General features: G+C 43.6%; 1 protein-coding gene across 3 annotated transcripts in view; it reads right to left on the reverse strand.

The window, feature by feature from the left end:
* The window catches only part of JAK1 (Janus kinase 1), a 63938-nt gene that overhangs the window by 29000 nt on the left and 18418 nt on the right, over positions 1 to 16520 (reverse strand). For 2 of the 3 annotated variants that reach the window (XM_082484304.1, XM_082484302.1), the window contains exons 2-4: positions 3088 to 3167; positions 2012 to 2210; positions 7 to 130 (exon numbers count right to left, since the gene is read on the reverse strand). In XM_082484304.1, coding sequence (XP_082340430.1) covers positions 7 to 130; positions 2012 to 2210; positions 3088 to 3093 — 329 coding nt within the window. In that variant the 5' untranslated portion in view covers positions 3094 to 3167. Of the gene's footprint in view, positions 1 to 6; positions 131 to 2011; positions 2211 to 3087; positions 3263 to 16520 lie in introns of those variants that run through there. The other variant, XM_082484303.1, reaches the window with a different exon arrangement.

Below are 16520 nucleotides of genomic sequence, written 5' to 3' on the forward strand. Positions count from 1 at the left end.
ACTTACCTCATTCGATAATGGAGCCGGTGTGATGTTTTTTCGTCTATCTTAAAGACCTGGTTTGGCGCATACCAGAGTTTTCTGTTTTCATCATACAGGGCAAAGAGATTATGGCACAAAGGAGATATAGCTGTCAGAGGAAAGTAAACAAACGTATGACTCACAAGGCTACAATACGTATGCACACCTCAAAAGTAAAAACGCAAAAAGTAAATATCTGATCTTGCAAAACAGACCATAAAAAGAAACTGATACTAGGATTAGTTTAAAACAAATATTAGTTACGGTTAAAGCAGAACTGCAAACTGCATTGGTTCACTCCACTGGTTTTATTGTGTATTAAACAGCATATCATTTCAGCTACTTCTAACATCAAACTTATTCCGAAATCCTGATTTTGCCAAAGGTCTGAACTTAAGAGGAAATGCCTTAAAAATCTTCACTTTTTCCAGATCACAGAAATGGGATTTTCAGCAAAACCACTCAACAATACCACAACTGTGTTCTCAGTTTTATCTTATTAATAAATTTTACTCCTATAGCTGAAAGAGCAGGTTTTAGTGGAATTATGAAATTCCCCTTCCCCTTAGAAAACAAGCAGAAAGCATAATGTGTCATTCTTCCATTCTTTGCTCATTCAACAGAAGGTTTTCCAACAAAGAACAGACTTTGACTTGTATGCCTAGCCTGACCTGCTTTAACCTTTGCATTTACATCATCCCAGAGAAGAACAGGCTACGGTATGTTTACAGGTCTACCGTTGTTTGAATTCCTTGCTTCGGTTTCCTGCTCAATAGGAGGCAGTGCCTTTTTGCAAAAGCCCCGCTCAGGCAAACAGCTCTGTTGCAGAGAGCACCGCAGCGCGTGCTTAAGTGTCTTTCTGAAATGAAGCCAACTGTAGAGCACTTTGTTGGGGTCCTGCAGAATTCAGTGAAACCATTTCTACCGTGACTTGGGGAGAGAGAGCAGAAAGGAAGAAGAGAAGCCAAGGAAATAAAAACCGAACAGCCTAATTGCAAAGTTCACAGAAGGTGAGGTTGGGCAGCCACTGCCTTCTGCAGGTTAACAAGCAGTACGTAGATGCCCTCAATGGTTTAACTATTCGAGCTGTGATTTACAGCAGTGACCAGCATCACAGGCTCGCTGAGCTGGGTAAGATGTTACCCATTACTGGGTACCTCACTACCACGTGCTGTGGGCTCAGTGAAAAGCGAGAGAAGGCAGAACGAAGTTCCCTTAAGGAAAGCTCCGTTTAAGTAATTTCTTCAAAGGTTTTGAACTTCCAACAGAAATTAGTGGGAGCAGTTGCACAGTATGTGGGTTCACACCGTACACTGTTCACGAGGCTCCAACATAGATTAAATCCACTGGTTCCAGTGGAATTATATATACATACTCAAATATTTTGCTGAGTCAAGGACCACAGTGACAAAGCAAGAATTCTTCATTATAAGTTTCTGTATTACCACAATTGTGCACAGTTCAGTTAACTTTAACTGGTGAATTAATACTATTGATATCATAACACTCTGCAAAGAAGTGTCAGGTAACAGAAAACTGAAACTGGGGAAGTATCCAATGGCTTCTCAGAAGTAACATTTTTTTTTTTCCTCATTAGCCCTCTCCAAGATGTTTTATAACATGGGACAGACCTTGACAGGCTTACCGACTAGTATACAAGGTAAAAGAGCTTTGTGTTATCTGTATATCGTACCTCCTCTTCTCCTAAAAGAAGCCTAATCCCATCCCACCAAAGTGAAAAAATCAGTACCTCTAACCAGGGTGGGAGATCATTATTTTATGTGAATCTTAAGACAGTCTCTCCCACCATTTCTACCCCTCCAAATGTTTAAGGACTGCCCAAAGAGACCCTTGACAAAGGTTTCCATCCTAAACTACATAACGTGCGCATTTCTTCTACAAACCTTGACTTACAGGCAGAGAAGGACGCATCACTTTCGATACTGTCAAGCCTTGCCACTGAGAACTTACATAAAATCCAGATACTCACAACACCTCTGGGCAGCTTCAATGCACAGCTCCTCCGAGGTAAACTCGCCACTGGTGTAACATATGGGATTTTTATCTTGCAGGTAGAAAAGTATTTCTAAACCCTGATGCTGAGCTTCCAGGTTTACTTCGCTCTTCTTTGTGCTCCTCATTTTTGCACAGAAAGCCATGGCTTTGCAATCTTCTTTTACATTTAGATACTGAAAGTGGAGGAAGAACAGGTAAGCAAAAAGTGAAGAAGAGTTTCAGTATTTGTCAGAACACAAATCCGTTGCTAAATGAGGCTACTGCATGCTATGATGGGCTAGACACGGCATTTCTCCAAGTCTTCAAATTGGGAACCTGACTATTCAAAATCAGTTCACAAATGAGGGGAGAAGTGAAAAAAGAAATGTCGATGATTATTCTGTTTCTGGTAACTCTGTTCCAAATTATTCCCTTCTGTTCTGGTGGTTCCACAACTATTTTAGGTGGTTTTTCTTCTTACTGTAAAGCAGGAATAACTTTCACATCCTTAAGTACTGAACTGGCTGAAAAATAATACTTGAGGCTGGGTAATATAAACAGTATAATTTGAGTTTCCTTTTTTTTTTTTTAAAAAAAAAAAAAAAAAAAGGTTAGCTTCTATTTTTACAACCTCCTTAACAGCTAAACACTTCTGATAGTTTTCTCCCCTCTCAGCCTTTGTTTTTTAAAATCCTGATACTTAATGTGAAATGGTGAAATGAGCTTTATTGGAGATTTAGTTTTTATTATTACTCCCCTCTACCTCCAGAAGGAAAGGGTAGCACTAAGGAGGTTTAATGCAATAGCTTTGAGACCGCCAAGAATGCATACAAGACAGCTCTGACTCAAAAGAAAATGCATGTTGCATTTTATACCCCGTGCTTAAATAGAAAGAGTGGTAAGGAAATAGATGAACATGCAGTCTGGGTATTATGGGGTCTGTGTTCCATGTTTTACTAAGCTTTAACTCAATTAATAACAAAAGCCCAAACTACCAATTCTATAGTTTATGAACTTAATCCTCCCACCGAAAAACAAACAAACAAAACCAAACCTCAAAAGCCAACATACCTGCATTTATGTGACTGTCTGATATTCTACGCAACTGAAACGGATTATCTTCACACTCTCCAAGAGCAACTCGACTCTGTCTGAGAAAAAAAAAAAAATTTAAATTATGGAATTACTTTGTACAATTTGAGGCACACAATATATGGTCAGGCTGATAAAATGCCACTTGCAATCTGAGGGAATCTTTCCATTAATATAACTGAGATCTGGATCTAGTCTCAACCAAATACAGTCATAGAGAGCATCTAGGAGTCTACGTAAGTCTACAGATTTCTTATGACTCTTTGGGTGCACTGGCTGAGATGCAGACAAAAAACAGGGGGAAAGCCTTGGTTATTCGTTGGGTTTTTTTCATATTTTCAGAGCATCAACCATCAGTTTGTTGTCGTACTCATGGCAACCCTCAGCTGTGACACCAAAGGAGCATTCTTCTCTTTACCTCCTTCATGGCTTTAGAAGTCACTTCATTCTTTGCATTTTTAACTACATATTACTAATTCCAATTCTTCCCTAGCTTCTATTGTTTCTTCCCCTTCCAGACTATCAGTTTTTTTCATTTGTTTTATTCTTCTTTGCCCTATGAAAGGTGCAGAGCCTTGGGTGGGCGGCAGAGAATAAAGAAGCTACTCAAGGGAGTATCATCGCAAGGGTCCTATTTCTCTCAGAGGAACCTTGTCCACAAGAAGCTCAGCCCATGACTTCAGTGCCTTCAAGCAGCAGGGGCACCTTCCAAGAACCTTTTTTTTTTTCTTTTTTTTTTTTTTTTAAAGCCTTATCTAACACCACAAACCACCTCAGTATTCTGGGGCTGGTTTGCAAAACCACCCAAAGTTACAGGTTATCCTTATCACCTGAAGCAAACCTGGAATATATCAATACCATCTTTTTTCTAATGGCAGGTGTGACAGTGCCTCTATTTAAAGTAATGTCTGATGCCAGGGCAGTAAAATCAACAAGACGCTACAGTAATACTTAAGAAGCCAAGGGGGGAAGGGTAGGTGTTGGTAAGAAGTCTCTTTCGTCCCAAGTCCTGATGGTAGAGCATGGAACATCAGCCAAAGAGCCGGCATGCTTGGAAGGCATGCCTGCATGTTCCTTTCCAAAGGTGGACAGGCTGCTCCTCTCCCACTGGCATGGCAATAAGCCAGATGGGGAAGGAGTCTGGACTTCTTGAAGAGAAGAAGGATGTGGGGCTCTGTTCTGCATCTCTGGAGAGACTCCCGTGCTCTGGCAGTGGTCCCACATCACGGTCTGTCAGCCACGGCTCCATGCTCTCAAGGGGAAACCATCCCACTTGAGTCTCCTAGGGTAGTCACTAAGTCCGACAATAAGCTAAATGTGACAAAATGTGACAGTACCGCTGGTTTGGTAAATGTCATCCATCACTCATCTAAGGCTGAAAAAGACTCCTCCATTTGTATTCTCCGTCCCTCCCTTTTTCTCTTCTCCCTTATCTCTGCCAAAACATAGCTGAATTAAATGTGTATTGTTTTTGCTGCAACAGCATTAGGCCTTAATCCGATATAGCAGACTTCAATGAATATTGCTTTATAAGCCTTAGGCTTAGGCTGGAGAAAGTCTGAGCCTGCCACACGAGCTTCCCTTGTGCCTGCAAAGTGCCCAGCAAATGTGATACTATCAGAGAAAAACTAATATTTAACAGCACAGCACGTGTTCACAATTAAATTGCATGTTCCTGCCATCCACGCCATTTTAATGCTAAATTTGAGTTTCCAGACACATTCCCTCAGCAATAATATGAGGAAGAAGTAATTGAGCATGATTACTGGAACATACAGACAAGCCAGTAATTATTTCTGCACAGCACCAGAAAACTTAAATGCAAAATGTTAAGATATTAGCTTTAATCTAATTGAAAACACTCCCTTTTAAACGACATACCTTGTAACTGAAACTCAATATATTTTAATGTCTGTGTGGGCATAATATTAAAAAGATTGTCCAGACATTTTAAAATGTGAATGGAAATATAAAACCATTGCCTTCTTGCAGATTCATAAATCAAAATTGTTGCTTTTCAACACAGCGTTCTTTGGTTTTGCTTAATAGCTCATATTCTTGTTTCTAATCACGTCAGCAATTCTCAGAATACAAAAGAACCTTAAGTGCTGCTTCATTTAAAATACGCTTCTGGGGATGAACCAAACAAACCAACAGCCAAGCTCTAATTTACTATTTACTAACGAGTTTTCCAGATATTCCCATGCTCAATGTCAGGAATTCACCTCTTTAAAAATGCACCTTAATCTTCCAGAGTCTCCACTGAACAAGACAAATTCCTACTCGTCTTAGCAGTAGCATCTCTCACCAGTCCTACACAGTAATATTATGGTACATACAGGTCACGCCGCCCGGTGACAGCCAGGACAGCGTTACGGCAGTCCTTCGCTCCTGCGGGCACGTACAGGCAGCCGCGCGACTGTCCCCCATGCGAGGCTCTCCCCAGTCTGGTGTGCGTGACTCACACTCCCCGCGGCCATTACGTTCAGTCTCTTGCAATCTTAAGCATCGCGTTACACACCCCTCATGCTTCATCTCAGAAATCTGAAGGAGATTTTTGTCCTTTGCCACTTAAAAGGTTTCAGAGCCTCGGTGGACCGTTGTTCTTTGTGTAACTGCCTCCCTTGTGAGTGTTTCCCTGATGAACTTACAGATAGCAGCTGTATCCTTTCTCAGACTGCATTTTGCTTGGCTTGTGCCACGCTCTGCTGGTATCCTCCTGCAGGACAAGCTCCACTTTCCCCTGCTCATCCTTGCAGCATCTCTCAAGGCTTAACCCATCCAGGAGACAGACACAGGACCGCAGGGATGCACTCGAGTCGCTGTTGGGAGTAGTCTGACTGACACAACAGCATTTGTTTTTTTCAAAGCACATTTTCTCTTCCCCTCATTTCCGTTTCTCATGGTGGAAACAGTCATTTGCAATGCACGCTGCAAAATATTTAGGGAAAGGTAGGACCGCTCTTCTCGAGATACACCTAAAGAGCTGATGCATTATAGCCCTTGGAGTAACTCCTCAAAGCAAAGGGTTTCTCTGGTCGTTTAAAACCCTGACTGATGTGTACACACACATCTGCCACCCTCTTAAAAGTCCGTATTTCAGTCGCAGAGTAACTTGGCTAGCTGGCAGGGTGAGCAAATCCCCAGCCCGGTGCACCACCAGCAGAGGGGGACAATGATTCATCCTTCTCACCATGGTTACAACCACGAAATTAGTGATTTTGGGTGCATACAATAACAAAGCCGTGCACCCACGACCGCCAAAACTCTCACCTAATTTCTTTGGACTAGGTCAACAAACAGGTTGACCTGTTTGTCAGGTCAAATGAGGGGAGTGCCCACGGACAGTATTTTTTTTCCTCATACACAGATGAAGCCCTCACAAAATTTTGGTATCAGAAAGATGAAAAGTTAAAAACAGGGAGAGGGAATTCTAGAAGGCGGGTTGTTCAAAATCAGTTTGTTTCTGGTTTGGTTATTAAACTATTAAGACTCAATGGAATATTTGGAAGAGAATAATATTTGTCCAAAACTCAAGTTCCTCCCTATGACTTGCCACGGCCAAGATTTCCTTAATAAAAGCAGAGTGGTTCAAGCCCAAGAGTCCAACACTATTTGTTAAATAACCCCTTTAAAATTTTGTATGCCTCAAAAATCAAGGAAAGAAAAGGAAGGGGCATAAATTAAATACTTTAGAAACGATGTGCAAATCTTCCTTGAACCAGAAGGAAGGAGTTAATCCTTTGTCATGGAAGGAGGAGCGAAGCCTCCTGTGAAGCTGGGACACTATCTGGCCCTGCCAAGAGCCCCCCTCGAGAAAAACACCTCAAAGCACAAAAAGAGCTTCCCTTGAATAAGGAAACAGGATATAATTGACAGCTGGGAGATACTTCAAGATGTCAGACACCAAGAGAAGATGGCTTCAAGCTCCACTAGGCATTTTTGAGAAAACTCTTCTCACCTGAGCTCAAACAAGGCTAGAGATGCCACCATGGCTCAGGCTCCCCACTCGAGCAGGCAAAAGGTTTCGGTGGGTTTTCACCCCAATTCGGTTTTCTCACTCTCAGTGGGAAACACTTAAATTTCTGCCAGCAGAACTGCTGCAATTCCCAAAAGAGAGGGACCGTGATGCCGAGGAGAAGCAAGCAAAGCCACCGTGCCGGCCAGGAGAAATGCCCTCGGCTGCCAGAAAGCTGGTGCCTGCAGGTGCTGCCAGATGGACCCCATGGACCCAGCACCCTTCGTTTTCCAGTCATAAAATATTTTAAGGGGCAAAGGGAGAACATGAAACGCACACAGATTTTGAGAAGAAACCCCCCATGCACATCTACGCTTAACCCGGGGCAAATCTGCGCAGAGATCTGCTCTGATTTGAAATGCAAGTTTTGCTTCCTGCTCATTTGGGGGAGTTTTGACAGGAAATCGAGACTCTGGCTGATGTTGCGTACCCCCCCCACGCCAGCCCTGCTACACCACTGCCCCTGTGCTGTCCACACTTCCGCCATAAACAAAGACTATGGAAGCCAAATGCAAAGACAGAAGGTCTGTTTCAGGGGCAAAAGTCCCTAAAATGGGAGGAGAGGAAAATCCCAGATAAAATCTGACCAAACCAGAACTCGGTTTGAAGCACCATTTGCAAACTCTTCCTCTTTTTTTCCCCTCTCAGCCAATTTAGTTTCTGGTTTCATGACAGGGGATGTTTATGATTGCCTATGCTAAAAACGTAAGGTATAGGCTTTCCTTAAACATGCAAGGCATGCTGTTTTTGTAGTATTCATAGTTTATGTCAGCCTAAAAGTTCTCTATTATTATTCTTCTTTTTTCGACACATGAGTAAAGAAACATGTCACAGCCCGTACAGCATGGGACTTGCATCTAATCTGGCATAAGCTATTAGACCCGTTTAAAATAAAATCAGGCGCTTTACTTAACTTCATAAATTTTAACAAGAGAGAATGACAGTACCGATATGATAGCAAACGGCGATGAAGCCGCCCATTAAAATCCCAAATCACCGAAGGGGCTGTTGCACCGCTGACCCACCACCCTCTCCGAGCAGCCCTGGGAAGGTACAACCACCACTGCAGCAGCCATAGGTCGGAGCAGCCTCGATCAACTAAAGCTCACTGGAAAGAAAAAGGTAAAAACTTTTCATTGAACATCACCATACACAGAGCTCCTTCAGGCCTAAAACACTTGTCCAAGTCAGCCTGAGGACAGCAGAAGGTTCAGCACCACTCTCCCTGCTGCCTCTGGCGCCCATGTCTTCTTCAGACCTGCGGATATGTTCACTGCATTAACTCAGCCCTCAACACTCCTGTTCACTAATAATTTAAGATTAACTGCAACAACTACTATCTGTGCTCTTTTCTGGGGATGCTTCTTTCCAGTCACAGCGAAGAAGAAAGGGTTTTGAATGTTATTTTTGGAAATTCAAGAACCAAAATGCTACAGGGCAGAAAAAAATGCCTTTTTAACTGTATTATCCTTTCTGTGCACTTGCAATATTTCATCAGCCATACGTATGTGATGACATGCTATGTTTTCTCCACAAGACTCTTCCACTGAATGCACAATTCAGTATTTATTTTATTCTGTTATTCAGGGTGATGTGGCCACATGCTGTTCACCTCTGCCCCCAAAAAACGGAATTACTAATTCCCCTAGGGTTTTTCTATAGTATTCATTCTGCGACGTGACTGATCTGTGTTGTAAAACTTAGTTTTAAAAATCAGGCTGAGAGGGCATAGAATGGAAATTTTCAGCAAAAACAGTTAATGTGCAGCAAAGTTCTTCAGAACTGAAAGACAGGGTGCGTACGATCAGGTATATCAGCCAGCCTTCATTACTTGCACGCTTATAATAACAGGTGTTATATATTTCCATTTTTAGCAATCTAACTCAGAAAAGCAGAGGAGGCAGACTCCTGTCGCGTTCACTTACCGACTGCTTCAGACCAGACCCAACACTTTATGAACCCACTCAATTCACTGTCGCGCTATGAGACCTAACCCTGCTCGTTTCCTGTGCTTTTCCAATGCAATTTCAGCTACTTCTCCGAATTTCATGACATGTCACCTATGTAGGAAGAATATTTTCAGCTCACTCAGAAAGCTGTGTTAATTTACTGTCTGTAACGGCTGTCGCAGATGCGGGAGCACGAACACAAACACAAAGTCATGTTTTCCTCTGCATTACCTGATCTTTCCAGCCTGATGTTCCTTTGGATTCAGACTGCGCTTTGATGAAAACAATAGAGACCAACATTTTTTATAGCTTGCTTCTAAACTACAAATGCGTACTTATTTCTTTCTCATCCACAATTTCTGGTATAACAACAACTTCAAGTGATACAATTCTTGAGAAGCTTACAATCTGTTACTATATCCTTGCACAGTCAATACCAGCCAATTTTCACCTAAAGCGGTATCAATTTCCTTGGAGGTAAATATATTCACGTATCAAGCTTCAAGCCATCATGGAAACCTACCAAACAGTGACATGATTTTTATGTAATTACCATGTAGCCAATACTCCAAACCCTATTACATAAGAACTAGAGGGAAGTTCTTTTTTTATGTTTCCCCCCACAAGCCAACCATCTAAAAAAGAACTTTATTACTAAGAGTCATGCTAATGGGACTGAAGGGGGGATTCCAGCCTTGAAGAGATTTACACGGACAATCTGTTATTATTCCTGCTTGAGACACACCATTAATGATCCTTTTCCTTCCTTTATGTTCTCCTCCACAGCGCTCACCTACATCCCCTCTCCGTGCCTGCGCTAGCACACAACTAGCAGTTTGCACCTTTCGGATGGTGGAAGTTCTCTGGCAAAGAGCCACGACATCTTCCCAGCAATGAAGCAGATCTTGAGGAAACACGGCCTCTTCCTGGTGGCACTGCACTGATTTAAGGGGTTTCCTGATGTTCAGATGTGTGGAAAAACTTTCAGGAAAATCAGTTGGTGTGACAAAGACCTCCAAATCCACGTCTACTTGGAAGAGAAAGTGTTAAGGGTGTGCAAAGCTTGTTCCTTCTGGGCTTACCTGGCAAGGGATCCTCATCTGGTCACTAGAACTGGACGTGGCAAGACTACGCACGTGCCCCAGTTAAAAGCTAAAACTTCAGTGAAAGCTAATATAATGTGCTTCACAACTGGGACAGGCAGGGAGTGAACACAGGGTCACGTACATCAGCTCCGCTAACGCACAGAAACTCTTTCAACTCAAGAGTCTTTGGTTGTACACCCAAGTCTAAAGTCAGCACAGCACTTGGGTCTACGAGGAGGTGCTGAAGCCCAGGGAACGGGTCTACCTTTTCCAAGAGAGGAAAACACGCTGTAGTTGTTGCACAGATCCAGCAGAAAGGCAGGGGTGGAAAAGAACATAGGAAAAAGAGAAGAAAAACCACCACAACATGTGTGACATTCTCTCTCTGCTGAATGAAAGACTACAGAGGGCTAACGTCGTCACACAGCTCACTGTGCCATGGATGTACACAGCAAGAGCAGCCATCTGGCTGGGATGGTGCTATGATTTAGAAGCACAAGGGGGATTCAGTGTCCAACAACGTGCCAGGACTTCTACAAAGCTTCAACACCTACCTTCCTCCTCCACAAAACAACCTAGTAATTCAAGCTCCATTTGCTCCCTATTTAGGAGGTACCAACAGTTTTCCTAAGCAGGAAAAGCCTCCAGGAGGGAGATGAAGCACTTTCATCACCCACACCTTCCAGGTGAAGGTCTGTAACTGCAGAACAGCTCCTCTCTTTAACCGGACCGGAGCAGGACAGCTCGCTTCATCCTGCTCTCCTGAGCCTTGAGACCTCACAGAAGCCACCATGCTGAAATGTTTGACAAAGAAACCTCATGTCTGGGGACTTGCTACGCATCTACAGGCTCTCCTCTAAGTTCTCCTCACAAGCCAAGAGTTTTAAGCCACAGTCTACCCCTCTCCACGTTACTCACTTAACAGATTTCACCTGCTCGGCAGTCTGCATGTGGAGAAGAGATGAACTCCATGTCTTAGACATGACACCCTGGCACAGTACCATTCCACACCCAACACTCTTCTGCTAGGTACCTATTTTGACTGAGAGTGTACCTGGGAGGGGGCTGTTTGTACCCCCCGGTTGCAAAACACCGCATCACCTTCGGCATAATACTAAGATGATACATCCCTTCAGGTACAATGACCATCTCCATGATCCACTGGTGCTCCTCAACAAGGGAATCCTGCATTTTACTTGCTTTTAAGGAAAAAGCAAGCTCAGATTTATTATCACAGCACCCGGATTTCCGAACATGTCTTAGATCTTTAGTAAGAAACAAACCAAAACAAACAAACAGCTGATGTCTAGCAAAGTCAAGACTGCTGAGACGGCACAAGAAACAGTATCAGCATGTCTTTTCTGCAAATGACTAGAGGAGAAGGAGAAATTAAATTACTTGCCCACTTACCCAGGAAATCAGTGCCAGCGTTGGTAACTAGCCTGGGTCTCCCACATCCCACTCTGCAGCCTCTAACACAACTGGTAGAATTAGAAGCAATAGTTCCTTCAAATACCAACAGCCTGAGTAGGCGGACTTCACACACACTACAGCTTTCTAGTTCAAGACTATGTAAAACCTGCAAAGGGGCTGGGACTTCTTGGTGACCACAAAGCTACTGCAAAGCTCCCCTCCTCCGAGACTCAGGGGCTGTTCACAGACCACTCTAGCAAAGCTCCCAGCACAGTAACCACACACGGTCATTTCCCTCGTGTTCAACCCTGTAGCCACTTCCTTGAGAGCAGCTACAGATGGTCTTAACCTTTTTCATTTTCAAATTGTATCACAAAATGGAGACTCTCATCCCAGTTCTCTCCAACCCATGTTTCCTCCTCCCCGGAGCTGGGAGGCACTAACTGCACAGGCTGCACATTACGATGGTGGCAGCAAAGAGGGACTGCAAGCACACCCCCGGCTCCCTTTTCACCCCCTTTGTGTTGCCCCACCACCACCCACCACATGCATGAAGGTCACCTGGCCTGAGAGAAGGAACAGGTGAGAGAGGAGAGATTTTGCTACAGCAAAATTTCTTCACCCAGAGGAAGAACTTGCCCAGCGTCATTCTGCAATGCAGCTGAGCTGCCCAGAAGCAGTTCTGGCAACCCAGCACCCCCAAAAGAGCAGGAATTACTGACGGCAAAGAGCAATCTCAAGTTGACCGCAGCAGCCCTCAGAAGAACGAACTGAAATGCTGGCACCTCTTTGCATTCTACCTGGTTTAAAAGGAAGAGTCACCAACGTGTTGCTGTAAGCACTTAAATCACTTATAAAGACCTTAAAGAGTTTTATCAATGTGGTCAACGTCTACTCTGCATATGGCGAGACACTTGAACCCCCTAGATTGCTTTATTCACGAAGATTTCTGGTAGTCGCGTGCTTCCTGTGGTGGCTTTGCACTTTGGTAAGTGTTTTTTGATGGTTTGCCTTTTTCTTTTTTTTTTTTTTTTTTTTTTTTTAATGTGGTGAGAAGATACTGTTCAAGTTTGCTCTTAAGGGCTTACCATTTAAAACAAGTCATAAACAAAAGCAAACAAAACATTGACATTCTGTTCAGAGCAAACCACCAACAAAGACATCCCCTAACCAACAAACATTCTTTCTATAATATAGTTGCAAAACCATACAATTTCATAGCAAACTTCGGACTTGCTGTCAACAGCGAGAGCAATTTGATCTTCAAAGTCTCTTGCCCCTCTCTGTGCTCTCTGATCATCTTTTATTAAGTTAAAATCACCCTGCTCTAATGCTGGTAGCCCCAATACTGGAACGCTGCATGCAATTCAGGTTGGAGAAGGTATGGCCAGATGGCACAAAACCAGTCTCGGGGTTAAAGACAGTGTCTCAATTAAAGCCCTTTCTGTTCAGCACTATATATATAATTCTGATGCAACGAAGTAAAAAGCTGTGATTTGAAGTGCAGAAATCTCTGTAAAGCAGCAGGCGCTCTGGTAGCGGAGGAGGTACCAATTTTAACTGTGTAGTCCCGTAAGTCACAGTGCAAAAACATCTGTAAAGGCCATCACACACGGTAAAACAGAACAAGGATGGATCAACGAGAAAAATTTCAATGGGATTTCAGATCTGAGCGCAGATCACCTACCAACAGGGCTCCAGGTTAATCCAATTCAGCAGAAAACTTTTGAGGTACAGCCTTACATACAGCTACCAAACAAAAGTGACCAGACTCTTCCTCCTCCTGTCCTCACCTGACCTCACCAAGCTCCTCCAGCAGCAGCATACCCTTCTTTCAGTTAGCTCAACCTAACTGCATGGATCAGCGTGTGGCTATGCTGCAACCAACACAACAACTGAAACCAAGAAAGAAAAACATGCATCATCAACAATGCAGAACTTTCGGGTGGCACTTCTGTCCTTCAGGCAGCACTTAATTCCTGGAAAACCTGCCACCAAGCAGAGCGAAACAGCAAGAAACGGAGTTTAGCTTCAGTTTTTCTCTCTTCCCTCTTTTCTCCCAGCACCTGCATAATAGTCTGGCAATACCACCCAACAGCTAGCACTCACACAGCGCTCCTTCGCTGAGAAGAACTCAATGGGACTCCAGCTGGTCCTTCTCCACAGTGTGAAGCCCTACTACCCTCAGAAAAAAAGCTCAGCTCCTGACTGTGCTTCCAGGCCTACAAAGTTAGAGAAGCGCTGGTCTGAAAAGCAGTGTCACCTCTTCATCTGCCAGATATAAGCCGAGTTATGATTTCTGTTACATCATGCCAACCACCACCTACATCTGAAAACAGATTGGAGTCCTCCTCTCCATGACTGTAAGCAGAGCAACTCCAGCTTTCCCTGCCCATCCCACTGGCCACCCCGTGCCACCACACACTGTCACACACCGTGCAGGCCACCAAAGCATCTTTGACAGTGAGCTACCATTACCTCAGTCTATGGGGAAATTGCTCCTTCATATACACGGACCATTTTTGTTGCTTGTGAGATAATTTACACGCAGATGTTCTCTTGCAGAAGAGTTAGCAAGTGTTGCCATGGAAAGCCACAGCCATCTGAGACCAATTTACAGAAAGAAATGAGCTCTACAGTAGCTACGCCAATACTACCCACAGCTTTGAAAATCAAATACAACGACCTTCAACTAAAACCTATTTACTGGGAAACTAATGAAGGAGAGTTGGTGAAGGTAACATTTCAACCTTGTCTTACTAAACCTATTAACTACTGTATTTTAAAGAAGCTTTTGCTTTCTCAGACACTGGGCTTCACTCTTCTCACTATAGGGGACGGCAGTCACCATGTCTGCAAATAAGAGGTGTACTACTGTGCTTACTAGTGCTGAAGCAGTCGACAAATTGAGGGTAAATATTCTAATGGTGGTAGATGTAGCAAGGAGCAGCCATTACTTAAAAACTGAAAGTATTCAGGTTAATTAACGTTCCAATAAACAGTATGACCAAAAAAAAAAAAAAAAATCTAGATTTAGGCACATAGGTGCACAAAAGACATGTTCAATGGGAAGTGATCAATATGGAGTTTTCCAACCTAAAAAGTTCCCATGCAAAGTTATTGGACTACACTGGTTCACTGTGTGTTGAAAAAAAAAAAACGTTCTAACTTTAGAAAAGCTGGAGGAAAGCGACTAGCTTAGCACTTTGCGTTAAAAAACAGCTAACCCAAGGAAGAGGCCTCCGATAATCCCACCTCTGCTTCCATGACACCTGGGGATGGGACCCATAAGCTGGGACAAGAGAGCTGCACGCTCACAGAGGATGCGCTCACCAAACCGCAAGGACCACAAAGTGGCTCAAATGTTGCATTTGCTTTTTAGACCTCTTCTGAAAATCAAAGGCTGGATGTAGAGGTCAGCATACATGTGAGCGGGTAGGCTCCAGAACAGGACTGGTCTCTGCAGACAGTTCACTGTCACTTTAGCTAACGAGTCCTAATGTCATTTTCCAGACACTGTATTTTGTTACCGGTGCACGTGGGAACAAATTAAGGAGGCTTATTTGGCTCAGTTCCCCACCCTTTGGTGGGTTTTGGTTTGGCTCAAGTGAAGTCTCACTGAACAGCACTCAAAGGGTTGCACCAGAGATGGGCCTTCAGGAGACGGCAGCGGAGGCCAAGGCAGCCTCGTGCCGACGTCCTGACGACTGCTTTCTCACACTGCAGGGATTCATTAAATGCATTAAATATATTTAAAAGGCATTTCATACTGGCTCCCACCAGCATGATAGAGACCAGAAGGAAGATCAGTTCCCAGAAAGGAAAACCAAAGTCAAGTTCTGACATTGCTATCTGAAGCTAATTGTATTTTATAAATTGTGATTTAAGCAACTACTTCTCAACAGTGCAGTAGGTATCCACTGGCATGCTCAAACCTGTGCATATTTTTCAAGTATGTGTATGACTGGAGATGAGAAAGATTTACTGCCGTTGAGACGTAATTTTTAATAAGAGTGAGAAATACAGTTCTTTATTGCCCATCTGTCGGGATAAACACACATAGCAATTACTTTTTATCATTGACTAATCACTGGAGTACACCTGTATTAATGGTTAGCCGTAAACACATTTATCCCTATTAGTCAGAGGAAGGAACTGCGACTAGTCAATTGGCTCATCTGAAGCAAAAGCAGACACAACACTGAAGTTCCTCTTCTAAATCCATTCAGTCCATTTTACGGATTTCTTTTTGGCTTATTTTCTGCTCTCCTCACCATTTCACCAAGGCCAGAGCTTCTTGGGACACGCAGCGGGTCAGGACTGCAAGAACTGCTGTGCTACACGCTGCAGCCTTTACGACCAAGGACTTGTTGTGCTTTGTTTCACGCGTCCCAAAGGCCAGCCTGGGGTGGCTGCAAGCGCGTGGAAAACAGAAGAGTACAGAGCACGGTGTATAAAACGACCTTTCAAGAAAAAGGATCACAGTGATAAAACTCGAGACCGGTTTATTTTTAGTCTCTGCCTGAAAAGCAATGGGGTAGGTACCCCTCTTTTCAAAAAGCCGAGCACAGTCACACCTCTTCTCACACAAACGAGCAGTACGGCCAACAGCTGAAAAGTAAGTTTGCACTGACCTTTACTCACCGCAGCCTCAGGTAAACGGTGTGTTAAGAAAGAAGCCGTGTTCAAAACAGGCTTCCCAGCCAGAGATGAGAAGGGACCCTGGCAATACATGCCCGTTGCTCTGTTTCCCGTACATCTGGCTAAATGCAGACATCTGCCTTTCAGCTAGGCACGGTATGCTCCTCTCACTGTCAATCTAGACAGCTAAGTCCAAGATGCATTTTATCTTACCCTGAAACAGAAATCTGAAATAGATCAGATGAGGTTTCCAAGCCTTTCCTTGGACTGAGAAGGGATCTCTGACATCTGCACCTAAGCTTGTCT

Source organism: Vanellus vanellus (assembly GCF_965231255.1).
Source record: "Vanellus vanellus genome assembly, chromosome: 5".
NCBI lineage: Eukaryota > Metazoa > Chordata > Aves > Charadriiformes > Charadriidae > Vanellus > Vanellus vanellus.